The sequence below is a fragment of the Patagioenas fasciata genome, chromosome 1 (assembly GCF_037038585.1).
Source record: "Patagioenas fasciata isolate bPatFas1 chromosome 1, bPatFas1.hap1, whole genome shotgun sequence".
Classification (NCBI taxonomy): domain Eukaryota; kingdom Metazoa; phylum Chordata; class Aves; order Columbiformes; family Columbidae; genus Patagioenas; species Patagioenas fasciata.
Window position 1 is genome coordinate 138,919,277 of NC_092520.1, and position 20,330 is coordinate 138,939,606.

Below are 20,330 nucleotides of genomic sequence, written 5' to 3' on the forward strand. Positions count from 1 at the left end.
TGCTATTGGAAGCAGACAAGGCTCTCTACCAAATAAGAGAACAAGGGAAATGAGTCAGGTTAAATTTTGATGACCATTTTCTCAAAATCACTGTTTTCCAGATCTGTGCTCCAACCATATAGGAGCGTTAGAGAGCTGGTCTGAGATTAACTTTTTATGACTGCTCTGTTCTACTAAAATAGCATATTGCCACTTGCATAACCATGAAGTCTATGAACATTGGATTCAGCCTTTGCTTTGTTTTCTTTGATGTCAGTGGACAACTCCTGAAATCCATATTCAGCTATTCACACAGATTTCTTCTGGGTCCTGCCATATGAAGTTTTGCCCACTGACATGAGACCTAAGCTAACACTTCTGAGGGACAAATCTGAATTTGCTATTCTCTTCCTGGTGTTTTTACATTTTGAATTTTTAGCATTATGAATACATTCACTGCTCAAAATTCTTTAATTGTAATTTTTTCAAAGCATCAGGTTGTTTAATTCTAATATAATTTTCTTCTGAATTTTATAGAATGTTAAAGCCTGTTATCAGTAATTTTATTACAATATTAAGTAATATAAAATGACACAATGCAAGCTAAATAACTGGTCATAGACACTCTAATTAACTAATAGTCTGGTAGGCACTATTGCAAAAGGCATTCCAACCCTTATGGTAAGATATAGGTAATTTGTTTTATAGATAGTTTGTGTTTGGCAACATACCATAACACAGCATATTGTAAGAAAAGAACATAGCATATGTTCATTCAAGTTAGAAGATATTATAAAACTACAGTTAAAAAAAGCTCTTTTGATAATTAAGCTTACTTAAATATGCTGTTTGAGATTTTTCCTGAATGAAGTATTGCCAAAAAAAACACATTGAAATTGGCTTTCCTTATCCCAATATTTCTCGCCATCAGTAAATATGCTAAAAGACGGATATGATATATTTTTTTGCTTTTCTGGAAAGTCTCCTATAGAATCAGGAATACTTAATCCTACAGTATTTTTACCATACCTTTCTAAGAATCCTGGAGAAATTATAACTGTATATAGGAAAGTTGCTTCTGCAGAATAAGCAGTGATGCACACCATATATATATATATAAGGTTAGAGCAATGACCTTGAATTCATATATTATCTTTAAACACATTCACAGTTCCTACTATATTAATAGACATTTTAGTTGAAGATAAAGAATTCTTTAATGAGATTAAGAAGATAAAGAAGTCCTCAATGATATAATGAAACTCTCACAGCCAAATTTTAGGACCAATGTACTATATGTACTTGCCACATAATCTCCCCCCTCAAAATTTGATCCAGTTTCTGTTGTTGCTTGGCTTTTTGTTTTGGTTTCTATAAAAGTCAAACCACATACTAGTGCATCATACATCATATATCCCAAAATAGGTTTAGCACAGTGATATTACATTTGGTTTACCCCATCAACACCAATCCCCTGTAATTTGCCCTGATAGTCAACAGATTTTTTTTTCTTTTGCGATGGTGTAATATAAAAACTCATTTTTTAAGCCAAGGACTGTTAGTTTCCTATGCCTGCTATTCATGTGCCACTGTGGATTTTACCTATTATAGCAAAAAGAGAAGAAAATGTGTTAGACATCATAGGGACAGAGCATTGCCCTTCAGGTCAGCCTTCAGCTGACACTGTCAGCTCCAGCACTAAGGGAACAGTCAGATTTCCATACTGACTGAGGGTGACCTTACAGGTGGCTTAGTTTACCAGCAGGTGCCATCTCACTGCCCTTAATTCAACCATTGAGTGCTCAAGGTAGAGAAAATTGCAGTGATTTAAAGGGAGGTGACAAAGACAAGGAAAACCTAAGCAAGTGCCACAGGTGACAATAGCAGTCCAGCCAGGTTAATTAACAGAACAACAAATGCTAATGACCACTCTAACAAAAATAATCCTTGCAAATTAAAACAAACACCGATACGCACAGCTGTGTAAACAGTTTAAATTCATATTTGTGTTGCTGCAACTCTTTTCTGTCTGAAGTACAACTCCTCTCCTTTTCTGTAGCTGGATCATTATTAACATTATGTTTTAAGATCCTTTTTCTCACCTTCCAAAAGTAAAGTATATCCTTCCAGCCTGCCGTGACCATAAGCAGAAACTCTTGGTTTCAGCTGGTGTCCCAAGCCACAGTGACTTAAAGGGACTGAAAAAATGCAGAAAATAATCATTGTGGTCATAGCATTTTGCTCATGCAGAAAGGCCAGACAGAGCTTTTTATTTAATTCTTATGACATTGGCCAAACTTTCAATTTTGGATTTACTGAAACATGCCAGCAGTTGTCAGAGAGCTATAATGAGTGGTGATTGACAGATCATCTTTCAGCACCTAAATACAGGATAGGCTTGGCAAATGCAACATACTATACTACAAGCCCATAAACACTGGGCCTCAAGAGCCATTGTGGACAAGATCTTACGATTAGAAGAAAAATCCACTCCTCTTTCTTCCTCTTCCCATGAGATATTTCAACTAATTTGAAGTCCTGATTAAAAAAGAAGAAACATCAGTGTTTAGAAATAGAGATTACTAGATAATTTAATTTAATGTAATTTAATTTAACTTAATTAGTATTTTTCCAATGAAAACCAAATAGATTTCCAGTAGTGATGACAATTATGTGAATTGTAGTAGTAGTAGTGAAAATGGGGATTGAAATAGTAAAATCTTATTAAAGAAATAAGGATTTGCCATTGCCATTTACCGAATTTACTGTTAATTGAATGCCCAGAACAGTATGTGCAATTTTTTCCAAAAGACGGCATATGTGTTTTCCTAATAAGTTCGCTTAGCTCCTATCAGGCTGTTAAAGTGCAGACTGTTTATGTGAGGAGGATGACAGCAGCCCCTGTAGTGCACTCTGGCTCAAAACCCATTAGGCAACAAATTCAGAGCTTTTTCTCTCTTGTGAGGCCCTTGTGCTCTTTTGCTTGGCAGAAGAAACATTTTCATTCTCACCACCTACTGAAATGTTAGCTCTAGTTTGTCCCCATGCTGCTTATTTCTCTGCACTAGCCTTCTTGGCATTGGGTATGACCAGCCTGGTCTAATCTCTAGAAGCCCATAAGCAACTATTTGGCCCTCCTGTACGCTTATATGTTTTTGGCATCATACACATGTTCTATTTCACTGTTGAAGTGGCATACAAGGAAGAATTGAGAGAAGAGGACAAAAGACTCGAGGCAGACAGGCAGGGTACTGGCATACTTGCTTTTCTTTCATTAATTTCTTGGGGCAGGGGGCTGCTATTACTGGGCTATATATGAAATGTCTCTGAACACTCAAGAGGGCTTGGCTTGGCTTACAACTTGCAGGCATCTGTGCTACTTGAAAAATGACAGATGCTTTTTTCAAGTGCCAAAAGCTGCTTCCTGAAGTGCAAGGAAGCACTCTACAGACCATGGATCTGCAAAGTAAAATTCTTCCTTCTTTATATTGAAAGGTTCTCAGAAATACCAGAACTCCACCAAATAGATACAGAGATATCGATGGTTGGTATTTTAGGGCAAGAGTTGCGATAATGCATAAGTTCACAGAACTGAAGGCTAGAAAGGAATGTTAGTTGATTTAATCTTACCTCTCAACGTAGCCTGTTACTTTCACCTTTTTGGGCCCAGTGATTAGTGACTGGCTGAAGTGTATCTTCCTAGAAGGTATCCAAGAGATAGAACAAAAATCCAGATAAATTAAATTAAGCTATATTCTTGTAGATGTCTGTCCATGTTTTTTCCTTCAATCTCATTCTCACATCAGAAGCCTTCACTGGATCAAGTGGTTTCACAGCTACTGTGAAAGTCAAGATAACCCGTATGAGTGAAGGCTTGAAAGGTCAGACCTTTTCCTGAACGCACATGTGAGAAGGAGCAATGGCTGTGTGCCAGTGCGATTAATCTGTATTTGCATTCCTGTGTTCACAGGTTCAGAAAAGTGTTAGGGTTTAAAGGTGAGGAACCACAGTTACGAAGAGGAGGCAGAATTTGAATTTACTGTGAAGAATGGCTGGAACCTGTTGATATCTACAGCTTGTTTGCTACCTGGTCTTCTCCAAAACACCCTTCAGGAACCATTTGGGCATCCAGACAGGAATGGAATGGAAGTTACTGTGTAGAACCAGGGGAGTCTCTTCTTTCTGCACTGATACCTGTTTCTCTGTTTTCCAGAAAAAGGTAGCAGACCAGCCCAATCGGAATCCCTCCATATGGTTAGCCATGTACAGTGCTTTTGGACGACCAATTCTTCTCAGCAGCACATTCCGTTACTTGGCTGACTTGCTGGGTTTTGCTGGGCCATTATGCATTTCTGGCATTGTCCAGGGCTTCCAGAATACAACCAATAATACAAATACAACAGAAAAGGTAACTTGACAACATGGATTGAAAGACTTTGTTGGTAGTAGTTCTAGTTTTATATCAGATATTTAATACATCTGGCTGCATGCTTTTTTGTGTCCGTGATCACCATTGCATTATTTCATTGTTTCTTTCAAGGAAACCGAGTGGTTTGTTTGTGAGAGACGGTTTAGTGGAAATCTTTGGTATAAATGCAACATAGGTAGTGCAAGCTTCCCCCAGTTGCCCAGCTCTCTGCCTCTTGGTGGAGTCATCCCTTCAGTTCTGGGGAGAAGAAACAGTTTTTCTACTCCTCTTCAACTGTGCCTGCTGGTTTCAGGCGGGACACCTGCTGGTGGTGCCTCAGTGATGCATCCAGCAAGGATGGGTCTGCGAATTTTTCTTAATTTCTGTCCATCTGTCCATTTGTAGTTCATTGACAAGTTTGAGCTCTCTGAATTCTGTCTTCCACTGGGAAGCAGTAGTCACTCCCTGTTTGTGACTGATTATGCTGGCTGTTGCTGTGATTAAATGCATTGGTGCACATGGGAAGGTGAAAAGCATTGACATTCTTGATACTAGAGATGCACAGAAGGTGCTCGTTCAGACCTCATTTCAAGTTTCACTGAGACTGAACTCTCAGACACCACCACTAAGCACTGAGCAAGCCTCTGGTACAGAATATTTTCTATTATAACAAAAAAATAATTTTCTTATGTAACTAGTGAAAAGACACAGGTGAAATTATTTTACTCGCTGATAGCAGAGAAGAAGTGATGAAGAAATTTTCCTGCTTCTTTTTGCTGATATGGAATCATCCCCATACACTTTAGGCAGTGAGTGTCTTGTATTTGAATGAGCAGACGGGTATGTAATGGAATAACATTTTCCTCTCCAGATAACACATTTGACTGTCATCACTATCCAAACATCATCTCCTTGGCTGCTTGCTCCTAACATTAATTTTCTTGACTGATGGTCTGAATTTGGCTTTAGCCTCTCATTCAGCCATTGCGTTGAAGAATGAGACTTTAATTGTGTAGCTTATCAAATAAATCTCTTTATCAAACTTGAACCTCCACATGTTGAATTTGACCCACAGTATTAAAAGGCAACATGTGTATTTTGTCTCCATTTTTTTCATGTTGAACAAACAATATATTTTAGGTTGAAAATTATAATTTCTGGATCGTAAATTTAGGAATCTATAAATTTTCCACTTCCTTTATCCTTTGTACTCTTCAGTGTAGTGGTTTTAGTTGTGGATTTTTTTAAAGTTTTAATTAACACTGGCTGAAGGGAAGATTAAAATCATTGGAGAACTTGAAACAACTCTGAGAACCTGGCTTGTTGGCAGTCACTATTTCTCTTGGACACATTTCAGAATACATTTTCTTTTTAACTTACGAATTTTGATAAACTTTCTCTTGGTTGTTCTTGCTATTATGTGTTTCTCCTTTAAATTGTCTCTATTCTCAATTAATGTGAATTCATTGAATTTTATGCTTGTTCCCCCTTAATTCCTGAGAACCCTATGTACATTGTTAAAGGTCTCTACAAATGTTATTTTATTATTGATATCCTGACTATGTGAACATGGGGAAGTCAGATGCACCAGAACGTTAAGAAAAGAGTGTTCAAATATATTTATCTAATCAATGATGCACTTAAGCAATCCTCATTTCAAAGAGTATTGGGCTGGTTGAGTGACTGAGTCCGATTATTTCAATGGGATTTAGTTGTCTTAGAGAAACTGCACCTTTTGAAATCACTGTTAGGTGCTTAAAGACACCTCTTCGGTGTCCACTGCCTGTGGCAGAGGGAGGGGTGTGTGGTGTGGAGAGGCTGGGCCACTGCAGGGAGATGTGTCTGGGTGACTCAGAGCACCTCTCTCCTGCCTTTCATCTCAGAATCAGTAGAACAGGTGGCTTGGTTTGGCTTGGTTTGGTTTGGTTTGGTTTGGTTTGGTTTGGTTTGTTTTGGTTTTTCTTCCCTAAGAATTCCAGTACATCCTGCTTCCAGCTGGCTCAGAAATACCAAAGGAACAGCCTTCCTTGTAGTGTTTTGGTACATTTGTTTCCTTTTTCTGCCTGAAACAAGAGCAGCACAGTGAACATAAAAACTGGAAAATGAAAAAAAAAAAAATGAAGTGATTTAAATAAGATCTTTTTTTTTCCCCATTGAGATGGTTAAACTTCATTTTGTGGGGAACACTGGCAAATATATACTTATTTTATTTGGAATTCACAGTTATCATAGACTATATTTCAGGAAGAAATTGTTTCCATAACATGAAAATTCAACATAAGTAACTAGTACCATATAATGAAAAATATTTTCTTGCGACTTCTTTGTGGTGCAGTTGGAAAAGAGATTTTTTTTCTACTGAGTAGCATTTCTGTCCTACAAATCATCAGAATTTGGTGGAGCAACTAAAGATAAGGCAGGCATGGTGATCTCATTGTCCCTTTCCAATTAAAACCAATTCATTATAGAACTGCTAAAAGTTAAGATCCTGTCTTTGGAACAGGAGTGGAGTATTTAATTTGTGTGCAAATGATTTTGATACATTGGACAGTGAGAAATATGAGTTCTATAACTTTCCCATAGCACCATCAATATTTTTTATTCTAATGCAATGACTTAATTTCTTTGTTTCCAATGTCTCAAGAACATACAATCCCTCCTATGCCACTTTCATTGTTTTTTTTTACTTTCTTTTCAGGTAAAGGATCCATCAAATTCCTATCTTTCCTCAGAGGAATTTCTCAGGAATGTTTATGTTTTGGCAGTTCTTCTCTTCCTGGCCCTTATCTTGCAGAGGACATTTCTGCAGGCGTCATACTATGTAACTACAGAAACTGGCATCAACCTACGAGGTGCTTTACTGGTGAGCAAAGATGTTCTCATGATCTACCAAGAAATTCACTAATAATAGCTTCCATTTGTCTTGTTCTTTATCTGAGGACTCAGTTAACAATTGTTTGAGAGAAGATATGCACTGTATTTTTATACCGAAAACTGGAAAAAGTAGTATCACTGCCGTAGCCAAACCAATGGCAGCAATTCCTTTTGCTAAAAACTAAATCCATCATACTAACATGTAGGAGTTGAACACTCACTCTGTGTGTATAAGAACATATCTTTTCAGATGGCATTAGGTATATGAAGATAACCAGTGTCATTTTGGCTCTGCATCTGCTTTGTTCATTCACTGATGAGGTTACTTCTGCTGACTGTGAACAGAGTCATCTGCAGAGTATCTTTAGCCAAGCTATGTTTTACAGTAGTATTGTCCATGTATCTTTTGCACAGAGCTCTGTGGGATGGGACAGGAGTGATTCATTTCCAAAACCTTGTCTCTAAAACCAGCATCCATTAACTGTCTGTGAAAATCGTGTTTATGAACTGGAGCCAGCAGCTCCAGCTCCACACGTGGGTGGGCTGCAGCAGGGATCTCCGCAGACCGAACTCCACAGACACCAGCAGCACCCTGTGCAAAACAGAAGCTGGAACTGATGTCTTGCCAGGTGTAACTACCCACAGAAATACCATCTCAGTGTGGAAGCTCCTTTATTTATTTTTTTGTGCACACAGTTTCAAACATTTTCTGCCTTCTACCAGGACAGATGGTACAGACTTGGTGAAGAAAGACTACCTGAGTATTTTCTTGTGATTTTGTGACTTCCTCTTGACAAAATGAGGACTCAGGCTAATACAAAGCGTATGTAATTTACCATGGTTCTGTAGGCATTTCTGATTAATTTTACAGGATCTACCTTGCTCATTGAAAACACAGGGCAAAGAGCACGAATTATTTTAAAATCTTCCTTGAAGGTGCAATGTTTGATATTTAGTCACAACTATGAACTGGGTTTGCAATATTTCTCTTTAAAATTCTGGTAGATAGAAGCCCTGATTAATTTTAAACCCTGTTAAGCTCCTGCAAATTTTATGGAAATAGATGACCAGGTAAAGGAGAGACACCCAAAGCAACACATACTGACCCTGATCAAAACTTCATAGCCTGAGTTTAACTATCTTATCAGAAACAAGGACCTCTTTTACAGACAGTGTCAGAGAAAAACAGGCTCACCAAATGTTTATTTAAAAAAGACCTTTGCCCAGCCTCCTAAATTTTGATGCTTTGTTGTTGTTTTGTTCTATTTTAGGTCTGCATTAAGAGACAAACCTTTTAAGAGGAAATGGAGTTTTTTAAAGTCAGTTCTCTCTCTTGTGCTTTCTCTCTCTCTGTTTCTCTCTCTCTGTCTCATGTGAGAGACTGGGAGAAGGGCTGTCTTAGGTAAAGACTGATACAGCAGTTTGAAATGTCCTGCAGCTACTGTTGTTTTATAATTATAATCATTTTCATATCTTCCATTTTATTCCTTTCCTACAGGCAATGATATATAATAAGATCCTGAGGCTTTCTACATCCAACTTGTCCATGGGAGAGATGACGCTGGGACAAATCAATAACTTGGTTGCCATAGAAACAAATCAATTAATGTGGTTCTTGTTCCTGTGCCCTAATCTGTGGGCAATGCCTGTTCAGGTAGAGCATCAAAGTAAGGGCCTGATTTCAGAGATCCTCCAACCTGGTTGAAAAGAGTATATGTCTGTGACACTACTACAAAATCCAGAGAGGAATCTGAACTTCACACTCATTTGCCAGGAAGACTAACAAGCAGAAACGTGGCCCGTCATCTCCTCTGAGGGCAAATAACTAGAGAGGATTTTTTTGAGTAGGATTTCAATGTCATGGGTGTCGCCTGTGACTTGAGACTGATGATCTGCCATCCTCACCCTGCTTATATTTCTCCCACTACTGACACAAGTCATTGCTTTTATTTGTGCCCCAGCACAGGCACCTGACCAGCACCAAGTATTGCATTTACAGTGTCAACTTGTAACTGCGTTTTGTGGCAGGAGCAAAAATCAATTGAATCCTGCTCAAGTGACTGACAGCAGCACCAACAATGCGCTGCGTGAAATGCTCAGAGGAGCTTTCATCTAAATAAGCTTAGATACTGTAAGCATCTCATTCTTACCAAGGCTGGGAAAGATCTGTAGGAAAATCTGTAGGAAGGAAAGGTAAAAATTATTAACCTGAAAGAATTCTTCAAAAGTGTTAAATGACTGAATGTCCTAAGCCACACTGATTTTCCATGAAGTGTGGACTGCTATAGCATGTTCAAAATTTTAGCTCGGAATGGGATTGACTTGGTTCTTACCTATAGGTGATCCCGCCAACATTAAACAAATTTAAAAGGGGATAGAAGCCACTCTTATACTAGATTTGTTTTGCTGAAATTCCTGGAACTCTATCAGATTATAAAAGTCAGCAATATTACTACTACTAATAGAAAAAAAATACAGGTTTTGTGTGTCTGTTTTAGGGTTGGGTAGGATTTATGGAGAAAAAGACAAAAAGTTTGCATGGTAACTGAAGTCAGTAATAATACAGAGGGTTTCATTTTAAGTTACTGTTTTATATTTAGGTTTGTTTGGAAGTATTGCTGTTAAGACTTTGAATGTTATTAAATTAATAGGTGGTCTGATTCCCGTGGCTAGTGCATTATTATATGTAGCCTAATTCACCAGTTGTTTGCCTCTTTAATAAAGTCTCTGTGTTAGCCACGGTAGAAATGTAATCACCTTTCTCACCACTACTGTAAAAAGCTGGTTTGAGGAAGCTTCTGTTGATTTTGCTGGTTCCTATAGTTCACCTTCAGGCAATCAGGACTTGAGATTCAAAAGATGTCCCAAAACCCATCAATTGTTAAGACTGCCCCCTCTGTGAGCAGTAGCAAATATTGAATTTCTATCTTTCCAGTGTGAACCAATGCTGCTATAGCCTGCTGAAGATTGCTGTGATTCTTAGAAAATGTACTGTGTATCCACCAATTATGGCCTGCTATCAAGAACAAAAATTCATTGCAGGATCAGGTCCCCAGTAGGGGCTCCAGTTTACCCCAAGTAGTAATTACTACCTGTAACTTGTATTATTCTACTACGAAAATGGCATGTAGGTATGCTAATTTGCATTACAGAAGGCTGAAGAGCTAAATAATGCTTTCAAATTGTTGAACTCCACTGATTCTAATTTCTGGTACTGTATAACAAGAAGGCAGATTTAAAGGCAAAACTGACTCATTGAAGAGATAGCAAAAATACAATGTAGGAATCTAGTTCTGTATGCCCAGTTAGTGAGGACATCTCTGTACCATAAAGTACACCTTTTTATAAAAATACTTATATAGTAGAGCTTGTATTAGCACAGGAACCAGAATTGTGGTAGTCGCATCAGAGCCATTCCTAGGTAAACCTGTGTGGGAAGTGTTCCCAAACTCCATGCAGAGCTAAGGTGACATCTTGGTATTGTCCTACAGAACTATATGGGATTGATGCTCAAGTTTGTGCTGCTCTCAGCACATCAGCATCATGCTTCGGTGCCTGTCGTAGTTGTGCCTCTGTCTGCAGCTGACAGAAGACCACTGCGGCAGAATGCGTGACAGTCCTAAGACCTTTAAATACTTCCAGAGTGATGTAAGGAGCTCTAGTGTAAATAAGACTTGAGGCCAGTGATTCTGTAAAATGCCTTGGGGGAAATACCATAATTTAGTGCTTCTTTAGCTCTTTGGAAACCTTCATCTATAATTAGGACTACCAGGCAGTAATGCAAACTATGCAGTTAATGTCAAAAATAAAGACTTCTTGGGTTCATTTCCCACACTTAGGGTATAGGCTCAGTTGATTCAGATGAACCATTTAACTGTTTATTAGAAAAACTTTGTTTTCTTGCTGTCATTCTGGCATATTAAAATCTATTTTTTTTTACTATGTTGCCTTTTTCTTCATAGATAATAATGGGTGTGATCCTCCTCTATAATTTACTCGGAGTGAGTGCCTTGGTTGGTGCAGCTGTCATTGTACTGTTAGCTCCGATACAGTACTTCATAGCTACGAAGTTGGCTGAGGCTCAGAAGAGCACTCTCGTAAGTAAATTATTTCATTGACATTTGTGATCCAGAAATGAAATCAGGGAACCAGGGGTTCTGGCTTCTGTTCTTCTTGTTAGTGAACATTCATTGTGGAAGTTTGGGCAAACTATCCCTTAATTCTATTGTCCCTCCCTTTCTGTTTTTCTGTGGTTCAGAATCCCTTTCTTCCTAAGATTTGTCAGACAAGAATTTGAAATTAGTATGTGGTCCTTGACCTGCCTTCTCTGCAGAGAGTATTTTTCACCCAGCTAGTACAGTTTCATCTTAAATCATTTCCATGTAAGGGTGTTATTTCAACATTCAGATGTTGTATTTCATGGGATGTTAGCAAACAGTACAAATGACTGTTAAATTAGAGGAGGACAGTATTAAAGAATATGTACAAGCCCCCCCTGAAATGGTTAGAATCTTTATGCTCTCACTCCAAGCTTCGGTATTCTCTAACCATCAGCTGGCACTGCTGAATTAAAATCTATTGTACATTCTTCAGTGCTATAAGTTTATATTGCTGTCTAATTTAGGTCACCAATTAGAAATGTTTTCTGATACTTTGTCTAATTTTTAACTTTATTGTCATGGTCTTTGAACTTTTTAAATCAACCTTTGATGTTTGAGCCATCAAATATTTAAAGATCCTTGTTATCTTAATATTCAGTGAACAAGGTATACGTACATCTATCTAATCCTCAGCACACTTCAATTCTGTTGAGTTGTGCCAATTTATACTGACAGAGGATTTATCTTTGCATAATTTTAGAAATAGTCTGAATTGTTATTTTTGCTCTTTTCTGAGTTTCTCTAACTCATAATATCTTTTGTATTATGATTTTAACAAAACTTAGGATTACTGTTTTCTGGTGAGAGGCAATTACCTAACTGTATCAATAAACATCTCACTTATTTTCATGACCAGTCTATATGAATCACGGAAGGAATCTTCTATCAGCAATTACATCCATGTAGTTTTCTGTCTATTGTTATAGACATCAGTGACCTATTAATCTAAGGGATTTGGATGTTTTGGTTTATTTTTCTTTTCAGAACAGGGTCATTTAATTTCCCACCATGATTGTAAGCATGTTAGTATCTCCAGAGAACATAGAATTTTATATTGTTTTACTCAGTATGGCAACTAAGAGCCTGTGCAAAATCACAAGCAAACAAAATTATGAATTTCCAATGGATTTTACAACAGAAGTGAAGGGAAAAGAGCATTCTCATTAAAACTACAAACCATTATCAATTTCTTATCCTTGTTTTCTTTTGAAATGAAGGACTATTCTACTGAGAGATTAAAGAAAACCAATGAGATACTAAAAGGCATTAAGTTATTAAAGCTGTATGCCTGGGAGCACATATTTTGTACTAGTGTGGAAGAAACAAGAATGAAGGAACTCACCAGTCTCAAAACCTTTGCTCTTCATACATCTCTTTCCAGTAAGTAACTGTTTTTAGTGCTCAGAAATGGATCTTGTTCTTCATGTCAGCATTCCTCCTAACTTCAACTAAAGTGAGATGCAGCTGTGCCTGTGACACTTTTGTGTGCATGTGTGGAATGTGATTAACATAAAAAGACATGACAAATACATAACACAGAAACTTGAAAATATAGAGCATATCTTTTTGATTTTTTTCTGTAGCAAGTTTTCTGTCACCTGCATTATGACATCACAGTTATGAGTTGCTTTACAGTTAGAAGGCTCCAGATAATATTACCAGTTCTGATTACAGCAACAGACAAATTAGTGTCTGAAATAAATTGTATTTTCTGTAATGTAGAAGACTTAAGAGGATACTGTTTTAGTTGTGTTGCCTAATAATTGTGCACATGAAACTTTTTATCCTAGTTCACTAAAATATACAGATGAGATAATTCCTTGGCTTATTTGTTTATAGGTTTAATATCTTGCTCTATCATGGAAGGAAATTTGTTCCTGCAGAGCATTTTTCCTTTGGGAGTTTTAATTACTTGAATTGGAAATAACTGGATTCTTCTAGTGCCATACAACTAATTGTAAAACTGTTTTGTCTTATTTCATATGCTCTGATGCCCGTTTTATTTCTCTTTCAGTTTTTATGAATGCAGCCATACCAATAGCAGCTGTTCTTGCAGTAAGATATGGTTTTTTTTCGCTTTTCCTTATAAAAAAGGAGAGAAAAATAGGGCAGTGGGGGGAAAGGCGGAAGAAAGGACACCATTGTTATTGTATGACATATTCCTCAGAAAACCAGGAGATGAGTTAATGTGTCCCTGCTAACTGCAGGACAGCATGACACTGGAAGTGACCATTCACAGAGGTGGTATTTCACCAGCTGTGGTTTGGATTGGTAAAAACAAGCAAAAAATTTTTACTATAAGATATGGGTTGGAATAGATAATCTCCAGAGGTCCCTTCCAACCCTAACCATTCTCTGATCCTGTGGTAAAGAGGAAAATCACTGCAACTTGAAAGAAGACCCATTTTGAGAAGCTCTCATTTTGAAGGGGTTTTGGTGGCTTTGCTTTTGTATTGTCTAGCAGCAAAAATCATTCCTGTTTCAAAGTGCAATATAAGACACCATTTCAGTATTCAAGATAGTGTAGTTTAAGGAGAAATAAATTTTGCTTGTCTTCTGACTAGGTTTAAACCTCAGCCTAATGCACTAGAGGAACTATAACATGCCAGTCAGTAAAGAGCCTTCACAGACCAGATTCTGAGGGCATTACTCAGAGTATGCTCACAATATGTACCCGAGTTGGGTAAATATGACCATAGTTCTGCATCTATGGAAAAAATATATTTATTAGATTCTTATTGATTTTTTCTCGGTTGTGTGCTTCATTTAAACCCTGAAGTCTATTACAAAACTTTACAAAACTGAATCCCTTGATTTTACAACAAAAAAGTTTTTCATTCTTAAATGTTTAAATCTCTTGAAATCACTGGCAAGTTTTAAAAATCTTTTTCATTTTAATAGAAGGTTACTGGGATTCCCAATAAACTGAGGTATATAGTTATTTGCCTTAGTTAGGAAAAATCTTTTGCTTGCTGTCCGTCTCCGTCTTTTTTGAGAGTCCTTATCTTGACATGCTCTTTTCCTAATGTGACAGACCTTTGTGACTTATGCGTATACCAGTGTCAAGCCACTGCAGCCTGCCCAGGCCTTTGCATCACTGTCCTTGTTTCACATCCTGGTCACACCACTGTTCCTGCTCTCCACTGTGGTTCGTTTTGCAGTCAAGGCTATCATAAGGTAAGTGGCCTTCTAGTTGCTCTAATTCTTGAACACCTACATTCTGCAACACAACAGGGAACGTGCTGTAGGAAAAGTTTGTTTCTACCTGCTCACGTGTGAGAGGAGTAAGAGGTGGGACTCAGATGTCCACAAATGTGAGAAAAATCAAACTAATCATTTATTTTTACTGCATGATACAGGAACAAAGAAACTTTCCACTCATTTTATAATTTCACCAAGTTTGGCAGTCCAGATTCAGAGCTGGACTGTCCTTCCTTGAGTAATGCTCCTCTTCTCACAGTGTGACCACCCACAATCACTCTCACCCAGTACTTTTCTGGGCTTTTGTCCACACAGAGGTAGATGAGAGGCTGACCTGAAGCTGCCTAGCAGGACTGGCCCTGCTGATGCAAGGAATAGCAACTGGCTTAACTCTACCACAAAGGGTGCATTGTGCTTTAAGTGAGAATTTGGTATTGTCCTGCCTCTCATTGACTAGCACTAGCATGGACTCTCTTAGCAAAGAGAGTGAATGGAGGAACATTGGACACTGAAGGAATAGTTTTTCAAGGGATACTGAGCCTGGAAATACTTCTCTTGCAGAGGAAATGCTGTTCCCCTGAATGACATTAAAGACACAGGAGAGCATGGCAAGACAGACATTTGGTAGTTTTAGTTTTTGAGGGTTAGGTATCTGCATAACAGGACAGCAAGAAAGTGGGCACGAAGTGAAAAATATTTGAAAAAAAAAAAAAGGAAAATTATCTCATAAAATGTGTTCCTTAATCAGAAACTTATATGTTCCAGACATTTCTTTCTGCAAATAGCCTGACAAAACAAATTCTTTTGTGCTAGGCTATGGAGCACTTAATCTCAAGGGTGCTCGTTGGTAGTAAGTCAAATTTCAGACTTTTGGTTGTTGCTTCAGTGGTCTGTATGGAAAGACTCATGGTCACAGAGCAGTTACGTAGACATCCGCACTGCCAAGATGTCCCAAGAGGCACAAACTGACACCTGGCTGGCAGTAAAGTGTTAGATGCCAAGCGCTAGCAGGATATGAAGACCAAACTAACTTACCACCCAGAAATATAGTTCCTTCTTGCAAAGACCGAGGCACATTGGCAAGGTATTGAATTGCTGCTGCCACTACCTCTTTTTGGTTGGTAACAATAATAACAAAGAGCAGTCAAGGGGACTTGAGAAACCACACTGACTGAAAAAAATAATAATTAAATAGGGGTTTTTTTTATCAAAGCAGCAGCAGAGCCAGATGATTTTCCCTAGATTGAAAATTATTTCTGACTAGTGGAAAATCTCAAGTCTCCTTTATAAAGCATTCCAGCCTCTACATCTCTGCACTATGTTTAGCATAGACTTAATATCAAAATGGTATCTACATTTTCCTTAGCACTACTGGCCATCCTTCAGGACAGTATTTAAAGACCATATTTGCCAAAACAAACACTACCCCTTGGCAAACTTATTTCCTAACCTCTTTCTCCCATGAACATCATGTCCCCCAAGTAAAGAATTAAGAATGTGTTCTTGGCCACTCTATGGCTCTGTCATCAATCAAATACATGTATATGAGTATGCACTCATTCGTGTTATGATTAAGTGCTTATACTTTGGTTAGAATCTCCATTTTAATGTAAAGAGTATTTTTAGTACTGTGAAAGCTTTTGAGACTACCTGTCCTCATTCAAATGCAAGGTGATGGTTGATGTCTGCTTAGGCAGATGATCAGAATGAGACCTCTTATCTTCTACAAGAAGATAAATTCCCACTTGATGCACTTATGTAAACCTGACATTCTGATATGGGCATTAGACATGTACGTTTTCCTTTCAAAAGGGGAGATAGAAGCAAGTATACTGCTAGGAGGAAATAATGAAAATAACAGTGCTTTCTTGCTAACCAGTATCTCTGTAGCTTGAACATTTATTGATAATTTCATACAAAATGGTCACATATGCCTTGAAACAGGACTGCTTTCTCATTTGCAGATTAATATTCAAATCACTAATCTGAAGTCATACGTTCTTCTGTTTTCTCAGTCTCTGTCTCTATGCACCATGATTTTATTTTTTGAAAAGATAGCTTCACCATGCCCCAGGGGTGCTTTTGTTCATTCCTTCCCCAGAACAATTAAGATGGCAGCACTCTGAAAAGAAGTGAGGCAGAAAGCAGATCAGATCCTTCTGTGACAAAGAATGGATTGAACCCACGCACTGTATTTCTGAGGGGACAGTTTTAAGAAACAAACAGAGAGAGCTCTTGCTGTATTTCTCCAAGGGTGGCCATGGCTGCGCTGATTTGTGCAGTAGTCAGGCTTGTTTGCATGCCGTGTATGCAAAAGCTGGATTCAGCAGGCACCATTGGCGTTTTCAGAGAGTATAGGTGGGTGAATGACAAATTTATGCATCCTGTCTGTGCATAGGCAAGAGAAATGCACAGAAGAGATAAGCCTGCCTGGATGGAAACCATTCCCACAGAGCTCTAGTGGCACTCACATTACTAGCTCTCCTCTTCATTCCCAGCTACCAATACAATATTTGATTATTTTAATCTGTCGTTCTTCCATGTAAACATTTTTTCACTTGCCATCAGGGTGGTAGACCATCCAATAGGTAGCCAGAAGTATCCCATGAACTTATTTTGGAACACTTCTGTTACATCCTGCTGGCTGGACTGCACCAAAATGAAAATGTACTAATGGAAACCTGGGTTTATTTAACTCACTGTCCTGTTTCTTTTCAAGTGTACAGAAGCTGAATGAGTTTCTCCTGAGTGATGAAATTGGAGATGACAGCTGGAGAGGTGGGGACAGCTCTGTAGCTTATGAATCCTGTAAGAAGCACACAGGACTTGTAAGTTCTGTTTTATGACACCGAATTTCAAAGCAGAGAGGCCATATAGCCCTGTACAATACCAATGGACTACCTGATAGGGCTTGGGAGTTTTGGCTTCTAGCCTGACTCCAGCATTGACCAGTTTTGCCTCTTCTATGTGGGGATCTCCGTGTTTCTACAACATGAAGGATCCAGAAACACATTTAAGGATTGCTGAAGTGCCAGTAGGAATAAAAATCCCATAACACAGCAGCACATTTACATAGGGCTCAAATTCAGCCTTCTTAGTTTCTATGAATTACTGAGGTGCATTTCCTGTGGTTATAGGGTTTGTGCTGCACTTTGCCAGTACAGCCCTTCATATGTTGTGCATCTTTAGGTAGGACTGATTCCTGCTTTAGGAAATTCTGAATTGGAGGTAGGAAAAAACCCACCAAACTTTGTGAAATAGGAATTCATTCCAAAACTTGGTTTCGGAGTGCTAAACATATAGTGAATTTGAATGAAATTTGAGGGGAAAAAACCCCAAGGATTGGAGTGTGTGATCTTAAACCAAAATGTTTCTATTATTGAATGATTCTATGATTTGGGAAAAGGTATTTTTTCATTTGGCATTTTGCTAAGGCTAGATTTTTCCACTGTTTCAAACTAATTTTATTATCTGAAATGTGACTGAAACTTAAAGATGGCAAGAGAAAGAAAGGATTAGTACAAAATAAGTTTTATTTTGAGCTGAATTGAATTAGTTTGTGAACCTCCAACAACATTTTCCGTGTTTTTCTGGCTTAACAGGAAACAAAAATGAAATTGTTACAGCAATTTATTTTACTTCTCTTGTCTACCTTTTGCCCAGCTCTACAGAGAGAAACAAAGTCTAGATGATGGGGCGAGGGAAAAACAAAAGTAATGTCTGTAAAGGTTAAATCGTTCACAGTAGAGAGCCCAGTTCTAAGGAATCACTAAGATTACACAGATGCAGCTGAATACCGTGGCACTTACAAAAACGACAGGTAGCTCTGAATGAGCTAGCTCCACAGTCACTGTAATGCATCAGTGAGGTACTCTGCACAAGCTAATTCGATATGCTTCTTGCTCCTGCAGCCATTCTACTTCCAAGAACCAAACTGGTAACTCTGCATGTCATTACACTTTTGACACAGCTTTGTCTGGAGCTACCTCGGGTAGGGCAGACTTACCTAGTGGTTTGAGGAGGATGATAGAGCAGAAATTTGGGATTTTTATGCATGGGAAACCAAAATCAGAAAGTTATTTCCTGTGCTTCAGTTAAGGGTGTTTAAAACTTTACAATACATGCATCTCAGTAGTACATCTTTATTATCACACATATTGGAAAGCACTGGTTTCTTCTTGTGACCTAGAATGGTGAGAGGAAAGGGAATGGCTTGTCTGTTTTATAAGGGAACCAAATGGTGTCCTTTGTTGAGAATTCCGACTTTTCTTCTTTCTTCATCTTGCCGTGTAGCACACCAAGGCCATCAACAGGCGGCAGCCTTTGAGGTATCAGCTTGAAAGCTATGAACAGCCGACAAGGAAGCAAACACGTCCTGTGGAGATAGATGATACCGCGATCAAGGTGGTTTGAAAACATCATCTCATTCTTTACGTGGAGCAGATCTGCCTGCAACACTTCTAGATAGTGCCTAATTGCTGCTGTTCTTCCCAAGGCAAATTGTCCAATGGAAGAACAAGCCATTAAGTAAATTAGCACTTTAGCTAAAAATGAAGTGAGAATTGGCTTCAGACCAGGTCTTTGTAGTGATTTCCTGTCTTCTCAGGAAACAAAGAAACACCATGAGTCTAAAGTAACAAAACCTAGATAGTCTGATGTGCAGAAATACAGATATTTTTAGACTTTCCTTTCACGAACTTTTCTTTCACTCTTAGAACCAAAACTAAAACTTTTGAGGGTTGGGTGGGTTTTTTTTTTTGCCATTTATTATGACATTTTCTTATGTCCAGCATAAACCTTGTGAATATTTAATTCGTACCTTGGGAAACACAGTGTTGAGAAGGATTCATTCCTTGATAAGATATGCTGCTTAGATTATCACTTGTGACGACTTGTGATCGTTGTTCTTAGTCTTTAATCTTATACATGACAGAGTGAAAGTATTTGGTTAACAGAGTTCAACTCAAGATCATCCCTTTATTGCATTTCATACAGTATACATATTTGTGTATATAACTTTCCTTATTCACAAACTTTTCTGTGTTTGGCAATCTTTACTAGCCTAACTTGCTTTTTTTTTTCATATATAAGCATACCTCACCATGTTTATTAATCGTGATTTATTTTAGTAATATATTTTAAGTCCAAAGTAGACATTATCTTTTTTCCCCTCACGTGTGTATAGATCTGACATGTAGTTTTTTTATAGGTGACCAATGGATACTTTTCATGGGGAAGTGGTTTAGCTACATTGTCCAACATAAACATCAGAATCCCAACAGGTAGGATACCAAATTGCTACTAATTCAATTTCTTGATATGGTGAAAAGCACAAAACCACACATTTGGATTTTTATAAGAAAAAATGAAGGTTAAAAATGTATACAAGGTCATGAACTGTATTGGTCATATAACTGTATCATTAATGTAAAGCACTATAAATAAACAACAAATTACATGGGTTTTGAATATCTATATAATTTATATAGTTTTTATAACAGCAGGAACATAGTCAACATTATTATTTTTAACAGACAACAGAAAAGTAAGAAGGAGAACTCCAGACTTGTTCAAATCAAGGGTCCACCTAATTCAGTATTTACAGCAGTGGTTATCAGTGGGTGCACAGGAACACAGCAGTCATATATTATATTTCTGCCACCATTCCTCAACATTACAGTCTTCCAGTTCATAACCATTTTCATCTC

General features: G+C 37.9%; 1 protein-coding gene across 16 annotated transcripts in view; it reads left to right on the forward strand.

Moving 5' to 3' along the window:
• ABCC9 (ATP binding cassette subfamily C member 9) overlaps nucleotides 1-20,330 on the forward strand; it is an 81,493-nt gene that overhangs the window by 23,938 nt on the left and 37,225 nt on the right. For all 16 annotated transcript variants that reach the window (XM_071815923.1, XM_065846131.2, XM_065846121.2 and 13 more), the window contains 10 exons: nucleotides 4,193-4,387; nucleotides 7,086-7,250; nucleotides 8,760-8,915; nucleotides 11,224-11,358; nucleotides 12,639-12,801; nucleotides 13,436-13,476; nucleotides 14,456-14,598; nucleotides 17,342-17,450; nucleotides 18,916-19,026; nucleotides 19,832-19,904. In XM_071815923.1, the coding sequence (XP_071672024.1) occupies nucleotides 4,193-4,387; nucleotides 7,086-7,250; nucleotides 8,760-8,915; nucleotides 11,224-11,358; nucleotides 12,639-12,801; nucleotides 13,436-13,476; nucleotides 14,456-14,598; nucleotides 17,342-17,450; nucleotides 18,916-19,026; nucleotides 19,832-19,904 (1,291 nt within the window). The remainder of the gene's footprint in view (nucleotides 1-4,192; nucleotides 4,388-7,085; nucleotides 7,251-8,759; nucleotides 8,916-11,223; nucleotides 11,359-12,638; nucleotides 12,802-13,435; nucleotides 13,477-14,455; nucleotides 14,599-17,341; nucleotides 17,451-18,915; nucleotides 19,027-19,831; nucleotides 19,905-20,330) is intronic.